Consider the following 26,849-nt stretch of genomic DNA (forward strand, 5'->3'; position numbering starts at 1 on the left):
AGGTAAGGAAGCTGAGAATTGTGGACTAAGAGATCAGATTATTACATTATTTGGAGATCATAGATCACTTTTAAAAAATGATACCAATTCTCCTATGACTATTGAAATAGCAGAGACACTTGCTAGAAAACGCTGTAACTGGGTCGGGAGAACAAGAGGTTGTCCCTCTATCCTGTCCCAGGCCCCTAGTGACCTCTGTCTTTGGCCACTTACCGTGAGAGATGGTTGCTCAATGCCACACACCCGTGAAAGGCTGAGCCTCAGCCTGGCCCAGCACTTACCATCAGAATTGTTGGAAAATGGATCAAAGACTTAAACATAAGACAAGATACAATAAACCTCCTAGAAGAAAACATAGGCAAAACATTGTCTCACATGTATTTCAGAAATATTCTCCTAGGACAGTCTACCCAAGCAATAGAAATAAAAGCAAGAATAAACAAATGGGACCTAAACTTACAAGCTTCTGCACAGCAAAGGAAACCATAAACAAAACAAAACAACAACCTACAGAATGGGAGAAAATTTTTGCAAAAGATGAAACTGACAAAGGCTTGATCTCCAGAATATATAAGCAGCTCATATGACTTAATAAGAAAAAAACAAACAACCCAATCCAAAAATGGGCAGAAGACATAAACAAGCAATTCTCTAAGGAAGACATACAAATAATCAATAAGCACATGCAAAAATGCTCAATATCACTAATTATCAGAGAAATGCAAATCAAAACTACAATGAGGTATCACCTCACACCAGTCAGAATGGCCATCATTCAAAAGTCCACAAATGACAAATGCTGGAGAGGCTGTGGAGAAAAGGGAACCCTTCTACACTGCTGGTGGGAATGCAGTTTGGTGCAGCCACTGTGGAAAACAGTATAGAGATTCCTCAGAAGACTAGGAATAGACTTATCGTATGACCCAGGAATCCCACTCCTGGGCATATATCCAGAAGGAAGCCTACTTCAAAAAGAAACCTGCACCCCAATGTTCATAGCAGCACTGTTTACAATACCCAAGACATGGAAACACACTAAATGTCCATCAACAGATGACTGGATAAAGAAGCTGTGGTACATTTATACAATGGAATACTATTCAGCCATAAAAACCAACAACATAATGCCATTTGCAGCAACATGGATGTTCCTGGAGAATGTCGTTCTAAGTGAAGTAAGCCAGAAAGAGAATGAAAACTGCCATATGAGATCGCACATATGTGGAATCTAAAAAAAAAACAGAACATAAATACAGAACATAAACAGACTCATAGACATAGAATACAAACTTGTGGTTGCCAAGGGGGAGAGGGGTAGGAAGGGACAGACTGGGAGTTAAAAATTTATAGATACTGACAGGCATATGTGGAATAGATACACAAGATTATACGGTATAGCACAGGGAAATATATACAAGATCTTGTGGTAGCTCACAGCGAAAAAGAATGTGACAATGAACATATGTATGTTGGACATATAACTGAAAAATTGTGCTCTACACTGGAAATTGACACAACATTATAAACTGACTATAACTCAATAAAAAAAAAAAGCAGACAGCAAGGGATGGGCTGGGACATATGAGGGGGTGGGGCTAGTTCAGGCTAGTCCAATGTGACTGGATTGTGAAGTCCAAGGAGAATCTGGACCCTGAAGGCTGGCTTCTCACTGTGGGCAGAAGAGATTCTGATGTGCGGTGAGATATGAGTGCCCCAGACCTTCCCAGCCCAGCCCAGGAGGAGAGGACGGGTAACAGTGGCCAGCGGAGGCCAAACCAGGACTTGCCTAGTCTAACCAGACACCTGCCTAGTCTAGCCAGACACCTGTCTTGGTACTTTTGGGAAGATTTCCATTTTCAAGAAAAAAAAGAAGTGTTGGTACCGTCTTTAGGGAAGATTGTTCTGTGAACCAAAAAGCTTCCTTGTGCAAAAGAGGGAAATCTTTATTTTCTACTGTAATGAGAATAGAAAGCACACTCTTCATTTTTTTCAAAACAGCCAAGCTCTGTTGAAAGAATAATTATGTTCTTGAGATGTCTTAATGTTAACGCATTTCTCTGAGTGGTGAACTGGAAAATACGTCCATCGAATGATATCATTTTGTTATATTATTGCAGTATTGGGGGGGGCTCCCTCAAGTGAAAAGACATTTTATTAATTGATTTCCTTTCTTTTTTTTTCTGCTTCTCATTTCAGAACGGTTTGATCACCACTGTCCCTGGGTAGGCAACTGTGTGGGGAAAAGAAACTACAGATTTTTTTATATGTTTATTTTATCTCTGTCTTTTCTGACAGTCTTTATATTTGCATTCGTTATCACCCACGTCATTCTTCGTAAGTATGCTGGCGAAATCAGATTACATATGTAACCATTTGCCTGATTTGGGTTTCTGATTTAATTTTGATTTAATATTTTGGTCATTCTGGGCTCTCTCTTTCTTCTCTTTCCCCTTCTCCCTGCCCCCTCCTCCCTTCCTGCCTGCCTTCTTTTCATTTCTCCCCTCCCTCCATCCCTTGGCACCCCTCCCCCTCCCTCTCACCCTCATCCCCATCCTTCCCACAGCAGTTGCCAGGGGCACCCCTGGACCAGGCCCTTCTACTTACGGGACTTTCTCCTTAATACACTGTTCCTCAGCTCAAACTTGTGACTTCACTTTCTCTCTGTTAAGGGATCCCTGGAAAGAATCACCCCACATTTGCACAAAGGATAATATGCTGTAATGATAACCATTAAACAACAGAGCTTTTTTTTTTTCCTTAACATGATATCTACTTAAGCAGGGATAGTCACCCTCCTTAAAGAAAAGAAAGTCTGGGGATAAGGCCTGAGCTTTCTTACACACAAACCTACGAATGTTACAGATATACATTTGATAAGATGTTTAATTATCTGCTAGAACACTGGCAAATTGCCCCTGGCATACGAAGGAAGCAACTTCATTAAAAATGAAATTTGGATATCAATGACTTTATTTGTCTAAGCAAATGGCATTTTTCACTCCCTTTCTGAAGGGCATAACTTTGAATTTCTTCTGTCTCTGGGCCATTCACTTTCCAACAATAAGGAGGGATGAGAAGACGCTACTTGGCTTTGACCTATGAATGTGAGACTTTAAATTTCTGTTCTGGTGCCATTAGCAACATTAAAGACCAGCATTGCCTTTGTCCACATTCCTGAAGTACCACCACCCATTAGCAAGTACAGAGCCTCTTTCTGGGATGTTTGCAGAAGCATCTGGACACAGGCCTCACTTCCTTCCCCTGCAGCAGTGCGAAATCCACCGTGTGCTAAGGCTGATGTTAGACACACAGATTCTCCTCCCCTGCTCTCTCTGTAGGGTGTACGGTCCGGGGGCTGGGGAAGCAGGTGGTGTGGAAAGTTTCACGTTCATTCTTTTTAAATATTTGTCAATTTTGGATGTGAATGGACTATCCCAAATTTTCATAAGCATTTTAAATCCTAGTTCCCATTCTTTCAGACTGAAATATGAATGTGACACAAATTTGTAGTCTATGCCTGAGAGCCATAACTTGGTGGGGTGGCAAGAAGAGGAACACTGGTTAGAGACTTCTTCCACACCCCTGGGAAGGATGCCCCCCTGGCTTTGCAGAGGCACCTGGTCCATTTTCAGGGACGCAAAATGGTGAAAGTGTAGCTCGGGTCCTGGCTGTGTGTTAGTAGACAGTAGAAGCAATTGTTTACACAACTAGAGAAGAAAGAAGTGCCGGTAGTCCAGCACATTTATGACACTAAAAAACAGTCTTTAAACATTATCTCTTACATTATCTTTAGCAACTTCAAAATGTTTTTGTATTTATGTATATACATATATAATAACGTTGTAATTATGGCTTTGCCCATAAACTCTGAATAAAAAATTGCTCCTTGTCAGATGCATCTTTACTCAAGCCCCTAAAGAAATGTTTTCTTGCGTAGACAGTTCACATTAAAATGTCTCAAACCCAAAAGGAGTCAGTAATAAACTTCACCTTTATGAGTTTGTTTACTCTGGGTGCAGAGAAAGACGTCTTTTATATGTAGACTAGTTTACAGGACGCCCAGGGTCAAAAGTTAACAAACTTTGGGAAAACAGTCTTTCATAAAAGAAGAGGAAAAAAAATTGCATACAGTATTCTGTTTTCCTATTAAAATGAGGAAAACAAAGGAGTAATCAGAACTATAATTAATGGGAAAGTATGCAGACATCCATCTGCTTTTTTTGAAAAAAACACCCTGCAGATGTTAGGTCTACTTACGAATCTGCCATTTTCTTGCTGAATAACCAGTGAATTTTCAGTCTCTGATCCGTATACTGGGTGCTGTAGCGCTACAAAATGTAATTATTTAATTGATCTGTGGACACCTATTATTTTTATGTAGATGAGAGAGCTTTTAGCATGAAGGTTGTTTTCTGGAGGTGAATGTTTGAATACTAAATTTTGGTTTCGCTCCCACAGGTTCACAGCAAGCAGGATTCCTAAACGCTCTTAAAGACAGCCCTGCAAGATATCCTTTCTGGTGGTGGTTTTTAACAATGCTGACGTGTTAAGGATTGGACTGGCCTTCTGCTCAGCTACCTCTTCGTCTTGTGCGTTCTTTCCTTCTCATAAATCATGTTCCTTTTCCTTCTGCAAAGCATCCAGAGAACTCCTTAACCTTCACTTGCGTGAGTAATGGCTCTGAAGTGACTCATTTAGTCTTGTTTGGGTTGACGTGCTCTTTAGCTAGAAAACTAAGTGTGAGTTCTTGCCCACCCCCAGGAACCCACACTGATTTGCATTAAATCAGGTTGGTGTGGGGAGGAGTCAGGCTGCGAGTTCCAGCTGACTTCATTTTCATCAGCGGGTGGTCCCTACAGAATGTTTGCGGATGCCCCCGTGTGGGTCCCTTCTTGGTGTGGTCACCACATGGGGAGCCTCTGACCCTCTGTGGGTTCTGTCTGGGGACGCAGCTTGGAGTTCCTCTGGGCAGTAAGGATTACCCCGTACTTAATTTAGGAACAGAACACCTTTTCATAGCCCTGAATGGACTAAAGATGGTAAATCTCAAGTCTCAATCCCACCCTCCCAAACAGTACATGTGGGCATGTAGCGCAGTACTGTGAACTTCTTAAAATGCTCACCCATTAAGAGCTTGAATGGGCTCCCTCTCCCTCCCGGTCCCCTGGGCTTGAAGCTAGGTGGTGTAAAGTCGGACAGCTGGACCCACTGACTCGGCTGTGTCCAGGATCCAGCTGTCTTTCTTCTTCACGTGACTGACCGGACTGAACTTGAACTCCTTGTTACTCCCAGGAGTAAGCTTCGTCTTGTGGTAGAGAGTTCTTGAAGAGTGAAGAACTTTGCTAAGACATACATATCGTGTACATCATTTAGCTGTTAAAGTAAACCAGTCTGTGTCCCTGGAAGCTGGTTTGTGTGTGTGTGTGTGTGTGTGTAATTTAGGTAGATCTAAAAGCAAATGTGGTCACATTTTTTTTTTCATAATATAAAGTGTCTCCTTTTTGGGCCTCTGTGTTTATGGGCAGCACAGAATGTTGGTTGCGCTAATCTCCTGAAAAGGGGACAAGGCCATATGAGGATATACACAGGGTCTTGGACAATACATTTGACAGGTATTTCTTGTCTTCTGTTAATGATCTGAGAAGCTAGATTTAGCTAGAAGTTGGCCAGAAGGAAAGGTTGTCCTGGGGATGAAATTCTTGACATCGGTGGCTGCTAAGAACAGGTCCCATCGGAAATGCCATCCTTGTTTTTTCTTCCCACCTTGCCAGGGGTGACCACCCTCCACCATCGATTCTTCGATTTTCAAGGCATGTTCCTTTGTCATATCTTACCGCCATGCCTGTCTTTTCTTCCCTGAAGAAGAGGCTTATCTAGGTCTTTCAGGAAATCAGTTACATCATGAAAACATGCTGATCTTGTGAAGCTTTATAAATGCAACGCAGAACTGAAATTGAGGTCTGGGCTGCCAACTGGAATGCTTTCTGAAGCCTCAAGAGTGTGGCAGCCTCAGTCACTTCCCCTCCTCTGTCCCCAGCCCCTGTGCCTTTCCTGAGACCTGTGCTTGTGTGGGATGCCCGCGGGGCCTTTCAGACAACGGAGCCATCGAGGACCTGGACTCCTCCCTCCACCTTCCGGCCCCACACTCCCCCTGGAGCAGAGAGGAGCCAGGTGGGTGTGGTTGGGTTTGTTGCCAATGGGTCTTCCTGGTTTCTGCCCCAGACCTCCCAACTCATGGTCTTTTCCTGTCACAATCACAAGGAAGGACCGCCTAACCTGGGATAAAAGGCTTTTAATCCCTGCTCTACCACAGTTACCTATAAGATTAGGGGCCATTTCTTTAAACTCTTTTGTGTCTCAATGTTTTGACCTGTTACAGTCAACTGTTCAGTACTTGACAATGCTGTGCTGACAAAATCAATTACATGGAACGTAAGTGAGAAGGCTTGATGCCGAAGCATTGCTTATGTGCATGGCAGGAGTGGTTTCAAAGAGGATTCTTTTGGAGGCAACATTTGCACTGGGCAGGCTCCGCCAGAACGTTCTTTGAGAGCACACACGCCTGCTCATTCTCCTGGTCTGGCTGTGCTCGCGGTCTGTATAATCACAAGCATTGTGTTCCCCAGAAAGGGGAGTAGACAGATGCTGCTGCTGTCACGAGTGACGGTGTATTTGAGTGACGTGCTGACTTTGCTAGAGGAGTGGTTCGTGTGGAAAGGGGAGGAAGGAGAGCGATGCTCTTACTTGGTTTGGAGCAAATTTTAGCTTATTTTCCCTTGAAATATCATTCTCAGGTAGAGGTTTCAGTTTCATTTTCTGGATAATAATCAACTTGCACATATGTTCATGATTGTTAACCATTTTTTCCCCTTCTCAATGTTCTAGTTCTAACTCTTTGTCCATTTTTTAATTGGGTAGTTTGTTCTTTTCCTAGTAACATGTTCTTTATATAGTCTCAGTAATAATCTTATAAATTATTTTTCCAGTACTTTTCTCCCAATCTGTCACTTACCTTTTAACTTTACTTTTTCATACAAAAAAAGTATGATTTATTAACAAATTCAGCCTATGAATCTCATACTCCATGGCTCCTAGGTTTTGTGCCTTATATCCTCACCCCAAAATGATACCAATATTTCCTTAATTTTCTTCTAATACTTTTATATTTTGTTTCTTAAGTTTGGACAGTAATTTCTCTGTAATATAATTTTGTGTATGTGCTATGAGCTAAAGTTCTATCTTCATTTTTTCCCGAATGTTTAGTGAAATGTCCCAATATCACTTACTATTCTATTCTGGCAGCTTTCAAACTTCTTGGTCTCAGGACTCTTTTACACTCTTAAAAATCATTAAAGACCCCAGAGAGCTTCTGTTCATGTAGATTATATCTATTTCTATGTATTGTGTTTGAAATGAAAACTGAGAAAATTTTTTATTGAAGTACAGTTGATTTACAATGTTGTGTTAGTTTCTGGTATACAGCATGGTGATTCAGTTATACATATATACTTTTTCATAGTCTTTTTAATTATAGGTTATTATAAGCTATTTAATATGGTTCTCTGTGCTATACAGTAGGACCTTGTTGTTAATCTATTTTGTAGATAGTGTCTGCTAATCCCAAATTCTTAATTTATCCTTCCTCCTATTCCCCCCTAATAACCATAAATTTATTTTCTACATCTGTGAGCCAGTTTCAGTTTTGTAAATGAGTTCATTTGTGTCTTTTTTTTTAAAGATTCCACATATGTGGTATCATATGATATTTTTCTTTGTCTGATTTATTTCACTTAGTATGATAATCTCTAGGTCCATCCATGTTGCTGCAAATGGCATTATTTTATTCTTTTCAATGGCTGAGTAGTATTCCATTGTATATAAATACACCACAACTTCTTTATCCAGTCATCTGTTGCTGGACATTCGGGTGTTTCCGTGCCTTGGCTCTTGTAAATAGTGCTGCTATGAACATTGGGGTGCCTATATCTTTTCAAAATGGAAAAACTGAGAATATTTTAAAACACAGGAATGCACACACACTCATTCTGTGAGTAAGGGCATCATTTTGCATCACACAGCCTCCAGAAGCAGCCACCGCATGAATGAGAGTGAAGCTAGGGGATAATGTTTTGATGTTGATGGGAAAATAGTTTTGACCTGGAGGATCCCCTAAAAGGATCTTGGGGACCCTAAGGGTCTGCGAGCCACACTTTGAGAACCAGTGGTCTGTTCTTGCACCTCTAGTTGGAAAAGCCCCCTTCACCCCGTGTGCCCATGAGCCTGTTTAGACTGTTCTCACCTTGTCTGTCTGCTTTACTAGAAAAGTCTTCTCTGGCTCCCACCCCTGTGATGCTGTTTTGCAAAATTTCTTACCTGTTCTTGTCCATTTTCTCTTCCTGATGAATTTTAGACTTGGTTTGTTGAATACCACTTTAAAACTTCCAGTGGGAATTTTGATTGGAGTTATAGAGACTTCATGGATTAATTTGGGACAATCATATACCTCCATTGCCTGGCATATAAGCATGTAGGAAAAAAGGAGTTGAGAGGCTGAAAGATAATGGTCCCATGACCCATTCTGAAGGGTCTCAGTGACTTCGATTTTCAAAGTGTCTGTTGTGTAAATCGTCAGGAAGTCAGGAGCCCCCACTCCAGACACAGGGGTGGGCACTCAGGGGACAGGGGCACAAGCTGCAGTTTATTATCTCTGTCTAAGGCTTATAGGGGCACCTAATTGATGAGGAAAATTCCTGAACCTAATATCTAAAAGCATTCAATGCTGCTGTAGACACTCAGTCTAGATAAACAGGGGTGTGTCGCTGATATCTGCTTTTCCATCAAAGCTCTTCCTGTAAGTAAGTGTTGCCTATTTCACTGTAACTTTTAGGAAAAAGAAAAAAAAAAAGGAAATGATTACCAACATCTGTTTCTTATATTTTAAACCTCATAACCCAAGACAGAGACCGGAAGCAGAATAAGATGCATGAGGACCCAGGGGTGTGTGACTGGTGCCCACAGAGAGGGCCCCCCAAGCCCAGTGCAGCCCCCCAGGGTGCAGATGCCCAGTGCCCAGAGAGGAAAGGGCCCAGGGCAGAGCCTTGGACTTCAGCATTCCCTGGCCATTCTGGAATTTGGGGATTTTGGTCAATGAGGAAACCCATGTGAAATACAGACTTTTTAAAATAAACTGTTGTCTGGATTTGGCACACGGCAAAAAATCCCGTCGCCAGCCTGATTGCTGGAATGTGGAGAGATGGGCGATGACATATTAACAGAGACAAGTTCTTCACCCAGGGGTGGCTCTGAGGCCGTGGGACTGATAAACGAGGTTCAGTGTCATAGGCAGTTTTAGCCCTGCTGTTGTAGCCCTAGGGCTCCAAAGTTAGGGCCTGTCGTGTGACACTGCATAGCTGGGGGCCTTGGGAAGGGTTCTGTCTCTCCTAGAAGCCTAGAGACCATGTTCTGGTTCTGTTCTGCCAGGAATTGCTGTGTAAGTTTTTGTAAGTGGCTTGACTGTCTGGGCCATAGCCCTTCATTTTACCTATTTGTAGATAAAATGGATTAATTAACTCACTTAATCCTCAGAGCAATGGTTCTGTTCTGCCATGAACTGCTGTGTAAGTTTTTGTAAGTGGCTTGACTGCTCTGGGCCATAGCCCTTCATTTTACCTATTTGTAGGTAAAATGGATTAATTAACTCACTTAATCCTCAGAGCAACCCAGTGAGAAGTGTGATCCCCACTTAACCAGTCGGGAAACTGAGGCAGAAAGTAGTTAAGTAATTTGCTTAAGAAACAGCAGAGTAAAGATTTAAACCTATTTGTAAAATGAAGGGAATGGAATAAATCAGGACATCTTAACTTGGGGTCCTTGTGTATCCATGGAGAGGCATCAGGGGAGTTTTTAAGCCTCCTGAAGTTATAAGAAAAAACTGTTTTATGATTCTCCAAATCCTGAGGTGACTTCACCATTCTGCCCAACACAGTTTCCATGTCTCTGCAAGGCCGTGTCCCCTTACTTACCTTCCCACGGGCACACAGACCCCTGTCCCCTAGGGCGGGGAGCTAACCCTGCCCCACCCTCTCCTGTCCTGAGTGCAGAGCCAGGTGCACAGAGAAGCACAGAGCAGCACTTCGGACTTGCGCAGAAACCCGAGGGAGGGGTCTGCCCATCAGCATTTTCCAGTCTTTCAGTTCTTCATTCATCTAGTGAGTACCTTGGTGTGCAGCATTTTGAACTAGGGACTGCGGGGAATTTAAAGCCATATTCCTGGCCACAAAGTGGGCTCACTGTCTTATTGGGGGCTGGAGAGTGACAGATGGAGGCTGGCAGTGGTAACTGCTGTAATTTGGAACCCATCTCTTATGCAATAAATGTCCAGCTGCTTATTAAATTGGCTCCTACTGGAGTTGGCCTGTTTCCTCTCATGTCTCTCTTTTTTAAAAGAAATCAGTAAATGGGTTTTGATACATTAAAGAGAAATGTATGTTTCTTAATCTTATTATGGCATAGATATTTTCAACATCGAGCTATCAGTTCAGGGAAATGTGTTGTTCAGATATCCGTGCCTTCGTCTGAGAGTGAATCTGACGGGAATGGATGCCTTAAGATGCCACGGGTTCAGGAATCCCTGACAAGGCGGGTCCTGATCTGCTCCAGCAGAGGTTGGGATCAGCCTAGAGCCATGTGTCCCTCAGCAAGAATTAGGAAAAGAAACAGCTTTTCTGCCATACTGGCAGCACCACACTTACCAAGTTTCAAATCCTTGCTCTACTGTTTCTTAGAGAAATTACTTAACTGCTTTGTGCCTCAGTTTCCCAGTTGGTTAAGGGAATCACATTTCTCACTGGGTTGCCCTCAGGATTAAGTGAGTTAATCCACGTGAAGCCTTTGGAACAGACACATCACCAGTGATGCCGGCCATTGTTACAAGTGATGATGGTGATTCCCTCAGCGTCTGTCTGGTGGGCCAAGTGTCAGCTGTGAGGGGGAGAGGCAGAGTGGCAACATCTTGCATCCTGCCATGAATTCGTGTCATTTCGACACAGCTGTGAGCTATCTGTGAAACTTCATTCTGCTATTTATAAAATGTTTCCAAAGCACATGCGATATTAATATAGAAAACTGCATTTTGGTGGGGGGTGGGGGGTGCCATAAACCTTTAATGCCCCACACCCACTGGTAACAGTGCAAGAAACAGCAGCCGGAGAAGGAGCAGTTGCCACTTTCAGTGCTGCAATCCTCCGCTGTCACACGCCAGCTTCTGTCTGGTTCACACGTATGGATGTCATGTATGTCTGACAGGACCATCATTCTACCTGGGTTGTAAACTGCTGGTGACACCTAAGCACGTCTGAGACCGAAGTTCGGCCTTCTGTGAATCATTCAGTAAAGACATCTTCTGGTTCATTCTTCGTTCTCCCTTTTCTACCCTAGTTTCCATTTCCTCTGTCACCTCCTCTTTGATCCCGCCACCTCTTGTCTTTTCCAGCCTGTGCAGAGTCACTGCCAGTGTCACCTCCCTTTATGCAACCTGGTTCTCCCGACTCAGTCTTCCCACTGCTTCCTCACCGCTTTTCCCGGGCTCCATGTCGCCTCTGCTTCTGAGCCAGTGTGGGGCATGACGCCCACGTGGCTGCCTCCCAGTCTGCACCCTCTTGGGTGGGAGGATGAGGGCGGGAGGAGGGGGCAGGAGTGGGGAGCCCTGACCCTTTGGAAGGCGGTTAAGAACAAGGCCATCTTTGCTACCTGGGCCACCATCCCTGTGTCCTCATGTTCACCTTTCACCCACCTGGGAGACCCTGGGAGAAATGAAGGGGTTGCCTGGGCTGGTGACAGCCCTGGGGAGGGCTCTCTGCATCACTCTTTTCTCCCACTGGTCTTCCTCACTCCTCCGTACTTATCCACTTTTCCAGACTCCATCTTAGTTTTCCTCTTCCTGGGAGGTGCAGCGCCTCCTCCATCCTGCTCACCCCCTTCCTCCATGAGGACTGGGCGGTGGGGGGCCCCCAGGAGCTCGGTGTGTCAGAGAACTCTAAGGGGCCCAGCTGCTCTGGGCTGGTTTCACCTTGGCCAGCTGACCCCGGGGCATCCTTCCTTTGAGATGTCCTTTTAATTTCAGGCTGGGGCTTTTCTGAGACCTTGCAGTTTCTAGAAATTTAAGCCTTAGGAAAGTAAAATGTTTTTCTGCTTTTCCAAGATCAGACCCAGTAGTTAATCCTGATGTTGAAAGGCCGTCACAGGAGGAGCCGAGTCATTCGTCCTGTTTTCTGGGCAGCCTCCCGTGCCCGGACAGTGGCGTTTGTTAATCATGACGTGGCAGATGATGGCCCTTCACTTGATAATGTATTCATTTCGCTGGTCTGAAGATGACTTATATCCAATCCTGAAAAAATTGTCAATAGTGAGGCATTACAGCATGATCCATGGCTTCCCTCCTTGCAATGAGTATTTACCTTCTCTGGTCTGAAATTTATCGATGGGGGATGCATGATGTATATTTAAACTCCCAGACCTAAGATGATTTTTTTCTGTCCTGAGAAACATCGTATCTTGAAAATAGAATTTTACAAACATATGTGGGACAGAGAAATTCTCTGGTCTTTTCAAATGGCCACACTTGGTTGATTTATCTCGTCTGTTGAAGAGAGCCAGGCTTTTTCTCCTTCAGTTATAGCACATCTTGTGGAACTCAAGACTCCCGATCACTCCATGTCTGGGGTGCATCCAGTTCCCAGTTGCCTGTTGAACAGCTGAGGATAGCCTTATGTGTCGGGGTTGGCTGAGGGTCTGGGAAAAGGTCCCCCAAGGAACAGTACCTGATACCACACTGAGAAATGCCCCGCCAGGTCAGAAGTCCATCCACAGTGGAGGCGGGCAGTCCACGGGTTGGAGGGCCATCTGGAGAGAGGCAGCGCAGGGGATCAGCCCTGCCCAGGGCACAGCCACCTGCGGCCGCCCTGCTGGTGACTGTCATAGCCTCAGTTCAGGTTGGGGAGAAACCTGTTAGTGCTACAGTCCTCAGCTTTCAGAAGCCAAAATTAGAGTCTATGACTGAAGTGATCTTCAATAATGTGTCCTTTTGGCGACGGCCTGGGCCGCTGCCAGCACCAGCCAGCGTGCTCCCTGGTTTTGATGCCACCACCGTTGGCTACGTGGTGAGTCACAGGGAAAGGGCGAAGGTCAGGCGGGGAGGACAGTCAGAGGCGCTGTCAGCTGCGAGAAGTTCAGAGGACCCCTCCCCAATCCCTTACTGAGAGCAAGTGCTGTGACGGGAAGGAGAACGTGGCCTTGGGCTGCCCCGGAGGGTCTCCCCTGGCTGGGAGGACACAAGGGGACCGAGTGAGGGCCTGTGGGTGTTTCCTGTCCAAATTCCAGTCCTCTGGCTCCCGGGGGCCCGGCGCATGTCACCGCCCTGCCAGTTCGCCTCCTTGACTCCAGGTCACCGTGCTAGAGGCTGTGGTGTGCTTCTTCTCTGTCTGGTCCATCGTGGGGCTCTCAGGTTTCCACACCTATCTGATCAGCTCTAACCAGACTACGAACGAAGACGTAAGTTCCTGGTGGGGTGGGGCGCTGGTGTATGCTTTTGTGGGGAAAATAGAAAGAAGAGGTGGGGGCCCAGGTCTTCCTTATTCCCCATCCAGACATGACCCTGGGAGCAAAGAGCGCACAGTGGAAACATTTTCCAACATCAGTCTCCTGATTATTGCAAATCCCTAAATTGTCTTGCTGTCTGACCACATCATGTAGATACTAAGATTGGCCAAGTGACACCAGTTCCAAGGCGGGGGAAGGGATCTGTTCTACTCCTTTACAGTACAGTTCTGGGAGTCACCCCTGCCCTGCTGGAGAGAGACCATGTAGGCTGGAGTCTACCTTTCACAGTGAGCAGCTCCATTTCATTTTGGAAGGAGATCGTCCCTGCCCAGAGTTTAACTTTTTGTCCAGGATTATCTGCCTGTATTTACTGCAGACAGAGAACAGGCATAAAACTGGAAAACCCAATGTTAGAAATGTGTCTTCATGACCCTGGTCCTCTTTGCCCTGAATATTTAAATTCTGGCAGAAGTCTCTGTCAGTACAGGAATTAAATGTCTCAGAATTAGTCAGGTTGCCTTAAAGGCTTGGAAAATCAGTGCCGATGAGGTATATGAATTAAGAGACTATTAAGACAGTTACTAGTATTTGGTAACTATGAACATTAGAAATATTCTGCAAAGTTATCTTGGCAATAGGACAAGGCTGAATTTAGGCTACAAATGGCCAATGAGGGGGCACGTTACCCCTTTCTGTCACCATTCATTTCATTACTATTTAACAACTAAATGTGATATGAAAAACTCTCCACTGACTTCTGTGAGCTGGCCTTTAAATACTATGTAATAGAAATAAGAGATTACTGCCCTCACAGAATGTTCCTTTCTCCCCAGTCTGACCTTTTGTTTTGGGGTGTTTCCAAATTTGAGGTAAATGCCAGTTTTCCTTGAGAAAAGTACCTCAGTTTCTCCTGCTGAAGAAACAAGGAAAGACCATTGCACTCTCTGTGGGCTTCTCACGGCCCGACTCACCTGAACTGCGGCATTGGTGTGAGGGATAGTGTGTCACTGACTGTCTTTTTCTTTCAGATTAAAGGATCTTGGTCAAATAAAAGAGGTAAAGAAAATTACAACCCCTACAGCTACGGAAATATCTTTACAAATTGCTGTGTTGCCCTGTGTGGGCCCATCTCTCCAAGGTAAGATTCAGACAGTGCGACCCTCTTTAACGGATCTGGGGGAAGCACACAGCCTGGCTGTGCTGGCACCGGCCTCAGGCGGCAGGGACCTCACCACCGTGTAACCGCTGGCCAGGCCAGCGCTCTGCTTCCTGCCGTGGAGACACGGCCTTAACACAGTAGAGATCCGGCTTGTGCTCTGCTTGTTGTGTGATGCTTGGGCTAACATTCCACTGAATTGGAATCAAGTTTGGGGAAAATCTCCTCAGGATCAAAATAGGGAGACTGAGGCACGTGACCCAGGAATGACTGGATGATGTTGAATGTCCGTGATAAGCAGGGGGCTCTATTAAGGAACCCAGGATATGACGTAGGAGGCAATTAGGAAACCTGTAGAAAGAAGTGCTAAGAACTGAGCTGTACAGAATATAAATGCTATAATAGTTCAGAGGGAGTGATCCTTGTGGGTGGGAGCAGTTGAGATGGTGGTGGTAAGGCAGCAGTAACGTTAACAGTGGCAGTGGCTGAAATTTACTGAATAGCATTAGGCTGTGCTGCAAATGCTTTACGTGGATTAACTTTTAAAACCTCACTCTGTACCTATGAGATCGGTACTATTAATCCCATTGTATGGATGTGGAAACTGAGGCACAGAGAGGTTAAATAACGTGCCCAAGATCACACAGCTAGTAAATGCTGCCAAGTCAGGACTCAAACCCAGGCTTTGGACATCAGAACCAGTGTGTGTGTTGATGGTACAATGCTGCCTCCAAGTCAGAATTATGCCAAATACAGTCAATTCTTGATTATTTGTGAGTTACACCCATGTAGAATATTTCCAATGGATTAGCCAAACAATCATCAAAATTTTGTAGTAAGTATACCAGGTCTCTAGAATGTGTTTCCAAGCCTTCCTCCCTTTTGGCTTCTAACTGTGTAAATGAAGAGAAACCACAAAAGCCACTGGGCTTTCTCCACAGCAGTCCCACTGCTTCCTGAGAGCTACATGGTCAGACATCACTGGTTTGTGCTCATGGAATGCAAACTGAATCTGCTCATCAGCCTCAATGAAACTTCATTAGGGAAGGAAGAGTGATGCCCACCACCCCCCAAAAAATAATCAAGCATATATTCCAAGGCCATTTGGTAATTGGTACTGGGTTATAGTCACTGGTGCTATTGGATAATTGGAAATTGTTTTCCAGTTTGGGTCTAGAAAGTTGGGAGCCCAGTGTGCCGCTTTCATCCTGAATTTGGGGGCCCCTCCTGTCCCTCTGAGGCCTCTGAGGAGGGCCTGGCCAGAGGGGCAGCGAAGGACTCTGGTCAGACCCACCCAGGAGCCCCTCCGGGGGCTCTTTAGAGCAGAACAAACCTCTGGAAATGCTTGGTTTTTCAAATTTAGCTTGTGTTTCCTACTGGGGTGTGTTGCTTTGTGGATGGTGGGAGCAGGCCACGACACAGAGTCAAGGAGGCAGAAGTGTCTTTCCCCGTCTCTGAAATAGACATCTGAACCTAGGAAAGGAATTTAAATTGTCACATTCTGTCCAAATCTCTCTTCTTGTTCCCAAGTCTTTGATTTGCACTTGGCACTGCTCTGTATTGTTTATAGATCAAATCTTGTCATAGCCGAAATGATTTTTTCCACAACTGGATTGAATTTGCTGTGTTGGCTGAGCTGGGGCTGTATACTTTCCCAAATCCAAGTCCCTCTGGATGGGGCATTTCTCAGGGACGGCCCTGCCCTTGGAACAGCTGAACCACTCAGAGCTTTGTGCAGGGAAGATGGGGCGCTGCCCTCCTGCTTGCCTTCAGGCTCCGCTCCCCAGAGCTGTTCCCGGCAGAGGCGAGGAGGGGACAGTGCTTGTCTTTGCTGCTCCCTGCTTTGCCCTCTCCTCTCTCTGACCTGCCTCACCCAACCTCCGTGCCCTTGAGAGGGCCAGGGCTGTCTTTGTGCGTCCCAGACGAACCTGTCAAGTGACCAGCATCCCTCACTTCAGTCAGGGGCTGAGGACCACCCATGTGTCCAGCATTGTGTGCCTGAGTTGTCTCTAAAATGCTCTTAAGCCATGTAACTATGTGCTCGTGAGGAAGGATGAGTGCGTCTTTGTGTTCTCCCAGGAGAGCTCCAGACCGTGAGGGCAAAGACCCACAGTCAGTTCCCTGCACAATGTCCCCAGAGGTGTGGGGCAGCAGAGTGGGAACAGCCAGGTTTGGGGAAGGGGGCCCTCCTAACAGGGCAGGTAGGAGGAATGGAAGATTGGAAAGACAAAAAGTCCTAAGACGTGGTCAGGGTAAGGACCTATGGACTGGAGCTGTGGGTTGACCAGTTGAAAGAATCCCCTTGGCCACTGTTAATGAGCACATGCTGTGTGCTGGGGGCTGAGGACGCACGAGAGAAAACATCAACAACACAGGCCCATCAACCCATCAACAGCAAGCCTGCTCGGCTGGAGGGGCTGTGATGGCGTCGGGGTGCAGGTTCTCTGGGACACCTGGGAGGGCTTCCCAGAGGAGGGGTGTAAGGTGTGATCTCTTCCAAAGGATCAGGAGGAGTTGGAGGAAAGGAATTGTGGGAGGACAGGGACCAGCATGTGCGAAGACCCAGAGGTGAGGGGGGAGCCTGGCTTGTCAGAAGAGGAACTGGGGGAGTTGTTTGTGGGCGGCAGTGAGGGGATCTCGAGGGGCGAAGCAAGAAACTGAGATGAGCTCAGGGGGGCCATCGTGAGAGCCAGGAGGGGACTTGGGACAGAGTGTCACAGTCTTGGTGCATGGCTGGTACTTCTCAACAGGCTGAATGCGTAGGAAGCAGGCCGAGAAGTTTCTCTATAATCCCTGCTGTCCCTTCAGACTCTTTGTGACCTGGTTCTTTTTCTGCTCCTGGATAAAATCCCCTGCAAGTCCCTTAATTTCTCCTGTCAGTTGGGGGGAAAAAAAGAAAAGGACTCAGGGCACTTTCATTTCCTATAAAATAGTGTCATTTCAGTGAATCAGAACTTCAAAGTTCACTGAAAGGTAACACCCCTACTGGGATTTCAGCATACGTTTTGGGGGGATACGATTTGACCCCCAACATGCCCCTTCCAGCCAGCTCCGCACCGGCTCTCTCCCCAGGACTGCGCCCGGCCCCCGCCCTCACCTCACCGGCCCCCACCCTTGCTCTCATCACCCGGCAGGAGCAGGTGACCCCTCTCCCCAAGGCATCCTTTGCTCTTTTACCTTCGATCTTTTATACCCTTGAAGGCGGCTGCAGACTTGGTCTGAGAACCTCTCTGACGGTCCCACGTTGGGGGGGGGGGGTCCGGCATCTTCCCTTTGGAAGATGGAGGTTCTTGTAGCCTCTTGTTTTTTCAAAACTGAAGCAGAGAGAGTCCCACTTCCAGATCCTGTCACAAGTCTTTTTTAATGGCTTGTTAGCCTGTCACTTGAAGACCTGAAGGTGGTAGCTGGGACGATAACCCTGATCTTCTGAAAGCAGAGCTGATGCGTGGAACAGGAGGGGGAGCACATGGGCATGTGGATGTGCTCGGGGCGTCCCGTAGAGGCTGCTGGGAGTGTGGCCCAGCCCCAAACCATGGGAGGCCACTGCGGGAGGCCAGCATATGGGAGGAACCTCCCGTTCCCCTCCGTGTTTCTGCCCTTAGACCCATCAACACGGAGTCTTCAGCCAGGGAGGAAAAAAGGCAGCTCTTCTGGTGGCAGAGTAAAGCTTTGCCCCCACCTTCTACCTGGGCAGCAGGGCCATGGAGAAAAGACAAGAAGCGTTATTCAGAAAACTTGTCTGTGGGAGACTGGGGACCCATTTTCATTCATCCTGTCAGCAAGCATTTGCTCAGCACCTGCTGGGAGTCATCTGTGGCTGTATGATGATCACAAGACCCCTCCTGCCCTGGTGAAGCTTACACCCCGTGACAGATGCATGTGGACACGGACATGCCAGCACGATGTGATATGGGTGCCCAAGGCGCCCCGAGGGCTCGACATAGGGACTGAATCCCCCTGAGGCAGGTGCTATTGGGGAGATAAGATAAAGGCGGCCCTCAGGAGCTTGCAGACTGCTCAGCAGAGACACTCGTCTGGTCACGATGACACCAGGCGAGCGGTGATCTGTGCAATCGGGGATCATAGGCGGGGCTTAGAGAAGCCAGATGAGGGAGGAAAGCAGACATACGGCCAAGAGCACAAAGAACAGACAGTGGAGGGGTTTTGGCAATGAAAAGCCAGAGCCTGAGCAAAAGTAACAGAGATGCAAAGTCGAGAGTGCGCAGCGGGCAGTTATCTCTGTTCCCCAAGAGCACACAGCAGGTGCTCAGACATGCTATTTGAAGAAACTATGCTGCGAATGCCATGTGTGTGATACAATGTGGATCTGAGGCTGGAGAGGAAGGTTGGGGATGGGTTGTGTGAGGCCTGAAGGCCAAGCACAGAGGTCTGGCCTCCGCTGGTAGTTGATGGAGGCTATGCTGGCAGGAGGGGTGATGTGATCAGGATGGCGTCAGGAAGAACACCAGCCCTACAGCCGAGGACGGGACCGGAGGGCAGGGACTGGTGGAGGTGAGGCCTGAGGACAACATGGGGGCCTGCAGCAGGTGGCAGGGAGGGAACAGATGCTATAAGCGTCTTGAAGGGCAAAAGTGATGCACTTTGGAGCCTGACCACACGTGAAGGTGAGCGGAGGTGTATTCCAAGGTGCCTGGGGGGTCCATCACAGAAAGGAAGACCCCCCCCCCCGCCCCGAGGTGGAAATTCAAAGTGTTGATGATGTCTTTAGCTTTTTATTCACGCTCTGCCTCCTGTGTTGTTCTGTTTTCTCTTGTAGCCTAATTGACAGAAGAGGGTACATCCAGCCTGACACCCCACAGCCAGCCGCACCCTCCAACGGAATGGCCGCGTACGGGGCCACTCAGTCACAGAGCGACATGGTAGGGGCCACCTGCAGTGGGGCCGCAGCTCCCCGCAAAGGCTTCTCTCCCGCTTCTGTGTTCACTAACCCAGTAACAATCAAGCAAGCCGGGAAAGCTTCCCGGGACACCCATTGACCAGAAGGCTTCAGGAGGGAAAGGAAGCGTTAAATTAAGGCAGTATCCCTAAGGAAGGGTTATGGCCCCGGGTGGTCGTTCTGCTCGGGAATGTGTAGGGGAAACACACGTGCAACGTCTCATCCAGAAAGAGCTTGTGGCACCCTGTGCTGGGAAGCCCCCTTACACAGAACCAGGGTGCTCTGTGGGGGCAAAATACTGCCGCCCCAAGTGGAGCTGGCTGTCTGGAGAGTCCCCATGTCCCATGCTGTCCCTTTGCCTCAGTCTGTACCTACTGCCCCAGCCCCTCTTTGAGTGTGCAGTGGACAGTGCTGCCAGTTCCCCCCGCATTCTCCCAGAATCCTAGGCAGCCATGCACACCCTAGTGCAAATGATCAGAGTTCGCTGATTGACAGCAAAACCTGACTGCGTGCCTCTCCAGAGAGTTTCCCAGGTCACGCTGCTGTGGCGGTGTGGAAGAGACGTTTTGTTTTCACTCTGCTGACGGGAGATTTGGGGCAGGGCGGGAGTCTTTCCATGGGCACCCGAAATCACAGCCTGGCCTGGTCCTGACCAACAGGGCCTTAAAAGTCCTCAGGTGTCTATAAGGCAACGGCCTCTTTTTATCTGGAACAAAGTTCCCTCAGAAAGCGTTTCTGAAAGAGACCCATTCCCGTGGCCCCCAGCGCTGTTCGCTCTCTGTGGGCCTGAATCACCCACCACAGAGTTTCCATGATAAACAGGTCAGACCTGCCCTTTAGGGTAACCGGGTGGACTGTCAGCCTGAGAGTAAAGAACCGCAGAGTGAGAGCCGGCAGTCCCAAAGCTGCCTCGTCATTCGCTCAGGACAGAGGGAGACAGATTAATCCCAGTGACCCTGGGCCGTGTTCAGGGCATGGAAGCTGGGCTCCAGCCGCAGGGGAAGCTGGCTGCTGTTTATTTGTTGGCCGTGGTGTCTCATTTGTGTTTTGCTTTGCTTTGTCTGTTCAGATTTTCTATTTTGTTTTTGGGTCAGTTGAGGCTTTAAAATAATGAGTGACTTGCTCAAAGTCACACAATTAGGGATTTAAAGCCTGGGTACTTTCCACCACATGCCATATTTCAAGTGTAAAAACCCTCCAGTTCGTGTCAGCCGAACCTCTTCAGAGCCTGCCCTGACATCTGGGAGCTGAGTTTACTACCACCCAGCGGGCCTCAGCCTTGGATGCCTGTGAGAACCATGACAGCAATGCACTGAGCTCAGTAAAGTCTGAGTCCCTGGGTGGGGCTTTGACTTGATTCTAATCGGAATCCAGCTTTGACAACTATTACCATAGTCTCCAATTTCTTGTGCCCTCTCCAAAATTATGGATTAAAAGGAATGACTTTTGAGCCATATTTTGCTTTAACACAAAGAAATCTTTTATCTTGAGAAAAATCTTAGGTCAATTTGGCTCAACTAAGACATGGTCTATTCAGAGAGACAGGTATAAGAAGGAATATCAACAGAATGCGCCAGGACCTGCAAGGCTGGGGGTGGTAGGAACTCCAAAAAAGTGTGCTCAGGTTTCAGGCAAAGCTTTCTGGAGAAAATGACATCTGAGCTAAACATCAAAAGACGAGTTACAGTGAATTAGCCATTAGTGGGAGGGATGTTCCAAGCAAAGCAAATGCAGGAGCTGGGCATGAGGCTTGCCAGTACGGAGGCGGGTGAGGGCCTGGGTTGCAGGTCCTGCATTATTTGCTTTGTTCACTCCCCTTCTGAGAAAGTTAAGGCCAAGAGAAATACACGTACCAAGCAGTTTCCAAGAATTGTCAAAATATGGGGAAATAGGCTAAAATACTTCAAATCTGACAACGAAACTAATTCTTTGTAATATTTCTTTCCCTTGACTTCCTTAGGCTGCCTGTAATAGACAGTCCAACCATGGCGGTGGGGGCAAAACCTGCTGTGTGTGCAGGAACAGGGAAGACTGGCTCACTGGGGTGTCGATTGCAAAGCAGGCATTGGAGGAAGCTAGGGAGGGAGAGGAAGTTCATGAAGGGCTTTGGGTGCCTTATAAACAGCATGGATTGTGCTCTGTACATGGCAGGGAGCCATTGCAAAGGCTCAGTTCAACGAGTAATACCATCAGATTTCCTTTGGGGTGAACGAGGCCAGAAGTACTGGAGGAGGCTCAGGAGGCAATGTGGCACATGGAGGGTGGTTTGCCAATAGAAAAATTTTAAGACCTGAAAAAAAATTATAAGCTGTGATACATGGAAAGAAAACAGCAAAATCAAAATGAATGTTTAACGTCTATGAGACACATGAATATGTCAACTTCATTAGTTGTTAAATTTAGCTTTCATTAAAATTTTATTATTACATTTTAGAAATGGTTTGTAGGTAGGATTTTTCTCACTTCATAAGAATTCCCAAGCACACGTGTGATTACAGAGAAATCATTACCAATTATAAAGTGATTTCTTGTAGACAGATAAATTTAAAAGTTAACTGCCTTGGAGACCCCTGCGCTTCCTGTCTCACCATGCTGCCTTTGTTATGAGAAACCCAGGTTTCCACTGAGCTTAAAGCTGGGAGAAATCTTTTTGGTCCCAAGGCTCCTACCCACTGCTGGGCATGGCCCTAGTACATCATAATGTCTTCAGGAGAGGCAGTATCTGAAAGCTCTTTGAAGGACTAAGATGAGATACATTCTTTGTGGCCCCACAGGCCAGAACCAGGAACAGAAGGTGGATCCAGGAGGCAGATTGTGTTCCAGTGTCTTTATTTTTTATTTTATTTTTTAAAAATTTTGCCTTATCTCATTTTCTCTCCTCCTGGGACTCCAATTACTCATATGTTAACCATTTGATATTACCCCAGAGGATAGGTCCTGAGGCTCCCTGCATTTTTCTTCAACTTCCTCTCTCAGTTCTTCAAATGGAATACTTTCTTTTGATCTGTCTTCATGATCACTGATTCTTTCTTCTGCCCTCTCCAGTCTGTTAAGCTCATCCAGAGAACTTTTCACTTCGACTGTAAGAATTTTTAGTTTCAGAATTTTCATTTGACTCTTTTAATTTCTCTGCCAAGTTGTATTTCTTTACTGAGATTCCATATCTGTTTACTCATTGAAGCCATATTTTTCTATAATTATTTGAACATAATTATTATATTACTTAAAATCTTTATCTACTGAGTATATCTGGGCTGTCTTGAGTTTGGTGGCTGTTCATCACTTTTTTTCTTGACTCTAGGTTACATTTTTCTTTTCATTTGTATGTCTATGGATGTTTTATTGAATATTGAACATTTTGGGTAATATACTGTACAGACTGGATTTTGTTATCTTCTGAAGAGTATTGCTCCTTGTTTTAGCAGGCTGTTCAGTTAGTGACTCATCATCTTGAACTTGTATAGGCTTGTATTAGACTTTATTAGTGCAGTTCTATGGAAAGTTCAAGATTTTCTCAGGCCCCTCTAGTCTGAAGGAGTTCAAACTCCAAATTCTGTCTCCCCTGAAGATCTTATTAGGGTTTGATTTAGGCTTGTTAGGAGTAGTCCAGGATCTCACTTTAGGGCATGACTCTTACTCCTAAGACACATCCTCCCTAATGCCTTAGCTGAATTCCAGGCATGTTAACAAGATATTGAGGGTGTTAATGAGATTAATGTCACCCAGCACCCTTTTCTTAACTTCTAGTATCTCTGTGCCTCTCTCAGCCCCATTATGGCTGCTGTCTCATTAGCTTTTCGGGGGGAGAGGGTGCAGGGGTAATTTTCCTGCACAAGCACAGCACAGCTGTTGGCTACAGACTTGTGGGAGACCTCCACTAGCATTTCTGGCTCCTCTGTCTTCACAGCATCCTTTTCTGCAATGCCCTGCCCTACAGATCCAGCTACTTAAGCTTCCTCACCCTCTGATCTCTGCTTTCTCCACCCAGCAGAACTTCTTTGCTCTGCTCAGCTTACAGCCTATACCATGGTTGGGAAATTCTTCCCAGGGAAAGGGCTGGTTGACTACAGGGCTCACCCTGTGAGTTTCCCTTCTCTTGGGGATTGCAAACTTGCATTGTCTGTTGTGTACTATTAGAAACTGTTTGCCTCACATATTCTGGCCAGTTTTGTCTACTTCCTTGCACAGAGAGGTAATATTAGTCCAGTATAAGTTATCCACAATTCCTGGGAATAGAAGCCCTGTCTCTGTGATTAGAAGACACTTTGCAGCCAACATTGCCGTATTCCCAGACACACGTTTTTGTTATCCACTCTACCAGCAGTGAATACTGAATTAGCCATGGAACATGATTCCTCTGACCTAAAAGTGTTTCTAGTACTCACCTCGAAGGAGCAGCATTTGGAGACTTTATATTTAGCACCAGACTTGGCATGTTCATTTGCAGGGGAAGGAAAGGTTGGAGGGAAAGAGATCCTAGGTATCTTGGGCCAGATTTTCACCTATTATTTTATTTTAAAGTCTAGATCAGAAGGGCATTTCCTAAATGGTAGGAAAAGTGCTCGTAAGGAAATTGCATTATTTTAGAAATTAGAGATATAGGTTTTAAAGTCTTAGATAAACATACTGATATTGTAGGACAGAAAAATTAGGTAAATATTGATAAATAGTTGGCATCAAAATACCCACTGAGGTCTTACTATCTCAAAAAATGGGAAAACTCACTATTATCTTACCATCTCACCTAATTTGAAGATGGGAATGGTTATTTAGCACCTAAGTGATCTTCCCTCTGCTATAAGTTCCCAAGGAAGAAAATGTTAGAGAAGTAATAGAGTGGTATTAAAATATTAAAATGGTGCTTGTAACCCCTGCATAACCTGAACACCTATGAAATTCTGAGGAGCCACACTGGAATTACATGCCCATAACCCCAGTGCCAACTGAAGACCATGTTTTTGTTAGCCCTGTTTTCCTCTTCATTGGCTTTTATTATGACCTTATATTGAAGTTCTTTCCATGACAATACGTGTATGCACAGTCATGATATCCAGTTATGGTTCAGTTTTACTATGCATATCTCATTTGATTGTCAAATAATTGAAGTTCTGTATAGGATCAGGGTCATGGCTTATGTTTAAATCTGGCACTGCCAAGATCCTTTGGGATCACATGCTAAACACAAAGATAGTAACATAGTACATAATTGCTGGATTTTTTTTTTTTGAAAATCACTTGCTATATTTACTTAACCTCATTTTTAAATCCCCTTAATCCAATATCAAAACGATTACACCTAGCAGTGGTAACTAGTTGTAACTAGTATTGCAACTCTCCATGCATAGTCTGAAAAATCAAGTATAATAGAAAAAAAGTTGAGCAAAATTAAATAATAATGTTGAATAAAAGAATAAAAAGAAAACACTCCTCCTAACTTACATTTTAGGTGGATTTTAGAAATGTGTGGTGTTTTTATTACAGTAAGTGAGCATTCATAAAACCTCAGAACACAGCTTCGCAGCCAAGCAGAAATAAACGATGCCCAATGCTAATACTTTTGACAGAACTGGAGCAAAAGAAGTAACTCATTTCATTCATTCTTAATTTGTATACAAGACCATCTAGAAAACTCCTAGCTTTGGTTTTAGCAGAGTTTAAACTGTACACTAGGTTTATCTCAGACAAGAAGTCAGCTAGAGTAAAATAAAATGTATTCCAACATGAGCAAGTTTATCTGAAAATCTGCAGAAACAAAAATAACTTATCCCTACAGTATTTTTAAATTGTAACATTAAGTGACAATGTGTGTGACATCCAAACATCTGAAACCATAAACTTCTTTGCAAGTTGAATGCCAGTGCTTCATCTGGGCAGTAAATCAACCAGCTGTCAGTGACTTACTGCAACCACAGCAAACGCTCCAGCACTCCAGACAGTAATATTAGTTTGATGCTGCCAACAGAAGGGTCTGTCCGTAGACATTCTTACAAGCAGTCAGGTTTCTTTTCTATCAGTAAACAGCATTTGGGTTATTTTGGGCCTAAAAAAATGGCAGTGTCATATAGGTCAACCTAATATTTGATAAATATGAAACTTTAAAGTGTTTTTTTGGAGTCAAGACAGGAGTTTCTCAATTTCCTCTTCATCGTGATGGACTGTCACTGTCCAATATCTGGATGCTTGGTTGTTTTTCCTTAGGATTATGTAACTGGTTAGATACACTGAAATATACCTCATGGCTTCTGGACCTGGTGCTGGAATAGAAGCCCTGCTACCAAATTGTGAGAGAAAAAAGTGAGCAGTGATGTCTCCCTCTACTGGTTGAAGACAAGAGTCCTCACATGAGCAGCCAGGAAGGCGGGCTGGTGGCGTAAAGGTCACAGTGGGGAAGAAAAGGAGAAGAGGAAGGAGAAAGAGAAAAGAGGAAAAATGAAGAAGTGGGAGGGAAGTCAACTAAGGAAAAGATGGGGCAGGAAAGAGAGAATCAGTGAGGCCAGTAAGAAAGAAAATTAAGTAGAAAAGTCAACACGAACTGGGCAAAGAAGAATTAGAAGCAAAGGTAAACAGGCAGAGGTGCGAGGACCTTTTTTTCATGGGTCATCTTGACAGTAACCCTGAAAATATTGGCCAATTTCTCCCTTGAAGTTCTCAGATGGGAATTGCAACCATGAAGGTTCATCAGCCCATCCTGCTTGGAATTTGGCAAAATGAGGAGAAGACCTTACTTTTTTTAAATCAGATCTTCCCTAGTCGTTGAGTTTCTTTTAAGATTTTCAAAGCAAGCAAAGTTAATAGTATGAGAATTATACATTCCACTGGGTAGTGTCATTGCCCTCTCCTTGGTTGGAACCCATTCCAGTGTCCTGTTATGAGCTAATAGGAAATTTATACAAACAATATCCTGTGGAAGAAACCCTGCTCCCTAGGCCCCCTCAAATGAGATTGTTCTTCTAAATAGAAATCAGTTAAAATGTGGCACATGGTTTTCAAAGGTATGGGTTACAGCAGGGTTTAGACACTTAGGTTTGTGGTCACAGAGATGCACTCACTGATACACATCACACCACAAGGTAAACTAGGGGAGGGGACACGGGGCAGACAGTACATTCATTATTAATAGGAAAGCAATTTCTATAAACAACCGAGAAAAATATCCATAACTATACTCACAGAAACAGTCATCTTTTAAGATATTTAAAC

At 45.4% G+C, this 26,849-nt stretch overlaps 1 protein-coding gene across 2 annotated transcripts in view; it reads left to right on the top strand.

Annotated features, from left to right (window-relative positions):
- Positions 1-26,849, top strand: part of ZDHHC14 (zinc finger DHHC-type palmitoyltransferase 14) — a 242,980-nt gene that overhangs the window by 210,023 nt on the left and 6,108 nt on the right. For both annotated transcript variants that reach the window (XM_032485248.1, XM_032485249.1), the window contains exons 4-8: positions 2,197-2,334; positions 4,459-4,507; positions 13,446-13,548; positions 14,625-14,734; positions 19,530-19,632. In XM_032485248.1, coding sequence (XP_032341139.1) covers positions 2,197-2,334; positions 4,459-4,507; positions 13,446-13,548; positions 14,625-14,734; positions 19,530-19,632 — 503 coding nt within the window. The remainder of the gene's footprint in view (positions 1-2,196; positions 2,335-4,458; positions 4,508-13,445; positions 13,549-14,624; positions 14,735-19,529; positions 19,633-26,849) is intronic.

This window comes from Camelus ferus, chromosome 8, assembly GCF_009834535.1.
Source record: "Camelus ferus isolate YT-003-E chromosome 8, BCGSAC_Cfer_1.0, whole genome shotgun sequence".
In the NCBI taxonomy this organism is placed as follows: Eukaryota; Metazoa; Chordata; class Mammalia; order Artiodactyla; family Camelidae; genus Camelus; species Camelus ferus.